The 4,227-nt window shown below is 62.7% G+C and overlaps 2 protein-coding genes across 2 annotated transcripts in view; both read left to right on the top strand.

Annotated features, from left to right (window-relative positions):
* Positions 1-1,701, top strand: part of CELA3B (chymotrypsin like elastase family member 3B) — a 3,452-nt gene extending 1,751 nt beyond the window's left edge. Inside the window, exons 6-8 of the mRNA XM_008632466.2 lie at positions 571-811; positions 891-1,043; positions 1,618-1,701. Of these exons, the coding sequence (XP_008630688.1) occupies positions 571-811; positions 891-1,043; positions 1,618-1,635 (412 nt within the window). The 3' untranslated portion in view covers positions 1,636-1,701. The remainder of the gene's footprint in view (positions 1-570; positions 812-890; positions 1,044-1,617) is intronic.
* A 2,015-nt stretch (positions 1,702-3,716) lies between these two features.
* The window catches only part of LOC103614555 (CDP-diacylglycerol--serine O-phosphatidyltransferase), a 3,553-nt gene continuing 3,042 nt past the window's right edge, over positions 3,717-4,227 (top strand). Inside the window, exon 1 of the mRNA XM_017732746.1 lies at positions 3,717-3,999. Within this exon, the coding sequence (XP_017588235.1) occupies positions 3,975-3,999 (25 nt within the window). The 5' untranslated portion in view covers positions 3,717-3,974. The remainder of the gene's footprint in view (positions 4,000-4,227) is intronic.

Below are 4,227 nucleotides of genomic sequence, written 5' to 3' on the forward strand. Positions count from 1 at the left end.
GATGGAGGGATGGCTGGGGACATGGGTGGGGAGGTGGGTGGAGGGATGGGTGGAGGGATGGTGAAGGGTTGAAGGGATAGATGGGGAGATGAATGGGAAGATGGAGGGAGGGAGGGAGGGAGAGAGGGAGGGAGGGATGGTTGGGGAGATGGTCAAAGGGATGGCAGGATGGGGAGATAAGGGAGGGTTGGGAGGAGGGAGAGAGGAACAGATGGAGATGAATGGGGAGATGGATGGATGGATGGATGGATGGATGGATGCATGCATGCATGCATGCATCCATCCATCCATCCCTCATCCATCCATCATCCATCCATCCGTCCATTCACCATCCATCCACCATCCATTCCATCCATCCATCCATCCATCCCTCATCCATCCATCATCCATCCATCCGTCCATTCACCATCCATCCACCACCCATCCACCATCCATCCATCCTTCCATGCATGCATGCATGCATGCATGGAAGGATGGATGGATGGTGGATGGGTGGTGGATGGATGGTGAATGGACGGATGGATGGATGATGGATGGATGAGGGATGGATGGATGGATGCATGCATGCATGCATGGAAGGATGGATAGATGGTGGATGGATGGATGGATGGATGGATGTGGGATGGAGGGCCACGGGCAGACCCCGAGGTGCTCTGATCCCACAGCTGGGGGGTCGCTGCCGGACCGGCTGCAGCAGGCGGAGCTGCCTGTGGTGGACTATGAGCACTGCTCCCAGCCCGACTGGTGGGGGGCCCTGGCCATCCGCCACACCATGATCTGCGCCGGTGGTGCCGAGAAGGCCGGATGCAACGTGGGTACCGTGCCAGGGCAGAGGGGGTACCATGCTGGGCTCCCCTGTGGTGCTGACCCTGCCTCGTCCCACACCCCAGGGCGACTCTGGGGGCCCCCTGAACTGCCAGGCCGAGGATGGGACCTGGGAGGTCCATGGCATCGCCAGCTTTGTGTCGGCCCTGGGCTGCAACGCCCCCAAGAAACCCACCGTGTTCACCCGTGTGTCTGCCTTCGAGGACTGGATCGCAGAGGTGCGCACAAGATGCCAGGGAATGGGATTCCGGGTTGTCAGGGTACAAGGGCACCAGAGAACTGGGATATCATGGTGTTGGGGTGCCAGAGAACTTGGCTACCATGGCGCTGGGGAATTGGGATGCCGTAGCAGGGTGCTGGGTACCAGGGGTCTGGGGTGCCAGGGCAATGGGGTGCTGGGTGCCAGGGCAATGGGGTACCAGGGCTCTGGGGTGCTAGGTGCCAGGGCACCAGGGGGCAAAGGGGGCAGGATGCTGAGCCGCTGGTGTGCCATGGTGCCAGGGTATTGGTGTGCCAGGTTGTTGGGGTGCAGAGTGTTGGGGTGCCCTCATGCTGGGGTACCAGAGGACAGGGCTGTCAGCGTGCCATGGTCCCAGGTTACCAGATGTCACCATGCCACAGTGCTGGGGCAAAAGGGCTCTGGGGTGCTGGGCACTAGTGTGCCAGGCTCTTGGGGTGTTGGGATGCCATAGTGCCAAGGTGTTGGGGTGCTGGGGTGTTGGGTTATTGGAGTGTTGGGGTGTCAAGGTGTTGGGGTACTGCCCTCCCCCCTTAGAAGCTTCTCCCTTCCAGACCATGAGAGACAACTGAGCGTGGCAGCATCCTTGTCATTGACCCCCCGGCCTGGCACCGGGCAAATAAAGCACCAACAACTGGTACCAGTGTGTCCCTGTACTGGGGAGGGGTCTGGGGGCAGCAGGGGCTGTGCCATCACCAGTGAATCGTACTGGGAGCACCCAGATGTGCACAATGTCATGGGGATGGACACCCAGAGACACGCCAACGTCACAGGGATGGACACCCAGTGATACTCAGACACTGTGGGGATAGACACTGAGGGGTGCCCAGACACCACAGGGATGGACACCCACAGACACCCAGATCCCACAGGGATGGACACCCTCAGACACCCAGATCCCATAGGAATTGACACCCACAGACACCCAGATCCCATAGGGATGGACACCCACAGACACCTAGATGCCATGGAGATGGCACCCTCAGACACCCAGATCCCATAGGGATGGGCACCCAGGTGCCACGGGAATGGGCACTCTCAGACACCCCGGTGACACAGGGCCAAGCACTCCAAGGTGCCCCGTGCCATGGCACCCTGCTGCCAAAGACACCCCAAGACACATCAGTGCAGTGGCTCTGGGTGCCCTGAGGACACAGGGATGGCCCCGGTGCCCGTCAATGGGCACCCAGTGACGTCCTGTCCCCCACGGGGCTGGGCCCCCCTGAGGCTCCGGGATGGCCCCCTTGGGGTGCCCCAGGGCCGGACGCCCATGATCGTGGCCCTCCTGGCCTGGCTGTCGCTTCGCAACCGCCAGCACCAGCGCGTGACCAGCGAACAAAGAGCCCTTTCACCGGTGCCCCCGCCGTGACCAGCACCCTGGGACCCCCCAACGGGGCACCCAGGCCCTCCCCCCCACCCTGGGACCCTGCAGCCATGGGTGCTGCTGCACCCCCCAATTCCCACTGGGAGCTGGGTGGAAAATTCCAGCACCAGGCTGTATAAGTTTTATGGGCCCCTCGTCATCGTGTCCTCAGGGACCTTTGCTCTCCCAGTGGTGGCCCCGGCGTCGCCTCCCCCGGCAGCCCCTCGCTATCGCCGGCCCTTTGCTCCAGGGGAGGGAGAGGCTGAGCTCCCCCAACTCGTGACACCCTTGCACAAGTTGGGGCCACCTGGCAGAGGCCCAGGGTGGGGGACAAGGTGACCCAGCCCAGCACAGTGGGTGAGGGTAGGGGGCACCAGCTGTGACCCCGGTGCCACTGACAGGAATTGCTGATGGGATGGCACTGGGTGGTGACACCTTTTGGGTGCCATCCCTGGGGTGGCAGCGGGGTGCAGAGCAGGAGTATGGCAGTGCCAGGGGCTGGTTGTGGGGCTGTGGAACTCATGTAGATGTTGTGGGATTGGGTGTGGGTATTGTGGGATGGGTGTGGGGGTTGTGGGACTGCCGTGGGTGCTGTGAGGCCGCCACGGGTGCTACAAGTCTGGCATGAGAGCTGTGATACAGCTGGTACAGACCTGGCAGGTCCTGTGAGCCTGGCATGGGTACTGTGAGCGTGGGATGGGTGCTGTGGGTGTGGGGTGGGTGCTGTGAGCCTGCCAGGGGTGCTGTGAGCTGGAAATGGGTGCTGTGAGCCTGGCACGGATGGTGCAATCCTGGGATGGGCTGTGAGAGCCTGGCATGTGTTCCATGAGTGCGGGATGGGTGCTGGAGTGTGGGATGGGTGCTGGAGTGTGGGATGGGTGCCATGAGCCGGGTGTCGGTGGTGTGAGCCTGCCGAAGGGGCTGCAAGGTTACCAAAGGTGCTGTGAGCATGGCATAGATGGCCCACACCTGGAGAAGGTGAGGAGTGAGCCTGGAATTGGTGCCGTGAGATGGATCCAGGTGTTATCAGAGTGACACTCGTGCTGTGAGTGTGATATAGGTGTTATCAGTGCCACACGGGTGCTGCCAGCCCGGTCCTGCTGTTGTGGGCACGGTGTGGGTGCTGCGAGCCTGGCACCAGCGCTGTGGCTGGGCACGGGTGCTGCGAGCCTGGCACGGGTGCTGCGAGCCTGGCACCGGCGCTGCAGGGTTGGCACAGGCACTGCAAGCCTGGCACCAGTGCTGTGAGCCTGGCGTGGGCACTGGGAGGCTGGCAGGGGTGCTGGGAGGCTGGCAGGGGCACCGCGAGCCTGGCATGGCCCCCCGGCCCCCCAGGGCAGCTCCTCCCTCGCCGGTGGTGCCAAGCGGCTGCGAACCCCCCGTGTCCGTGTCCGTGGCCTCTGGCCGGACCCACCCCCGCCGGGTGACTCAGCCCGGGAGGCTTTTCCTTATATAACGCGGCACCGCGCGGAGCCCCACGGAGCGGCCCCTGCCTCAGTTTCCCCTCGCCGGGGCGTCACTGTCACCGCTGCCACGGCCGCCGCTGCCATGTGGATGGTGTCACCGCCGGTCGGTAAGTGTCACCTGGATGCCGCTCGGCCCCTTGCGAGGTGTCCCCCATCCCTAAAAGTCATCATTTGGGGTTAGTAGAAAAATTAGGGTTACTGGGGCAGAAAACCGTAAAAAAAAATGAATTGGCCCCCCCAAATAGGTTAACTTTGCATTTCCTGTGGCTGAACCCCTTTTCCCTGCGCCTTGGGGCGGGGGGTGGGATGGCCCCGGGGGCACAACCCCCTTGTAG

Source organism: Corvus brachyrhynchos, unplaced genomic scaffold (genome assembly GCF_000691975.1).
Source record: "Corvus brachyrhynchos isolate BGI_N302 unplaced genomic scaffold, ASM69197v1 scaffold215, whole genome shotgun sequence".
In the NCBI taxonomy this organism is placed as follows: Eukaryota; Metazoa; Chordata; class Aves; order Passeriformes; family Corvidae; genus Corvus; species Corvus brachyrhynchos.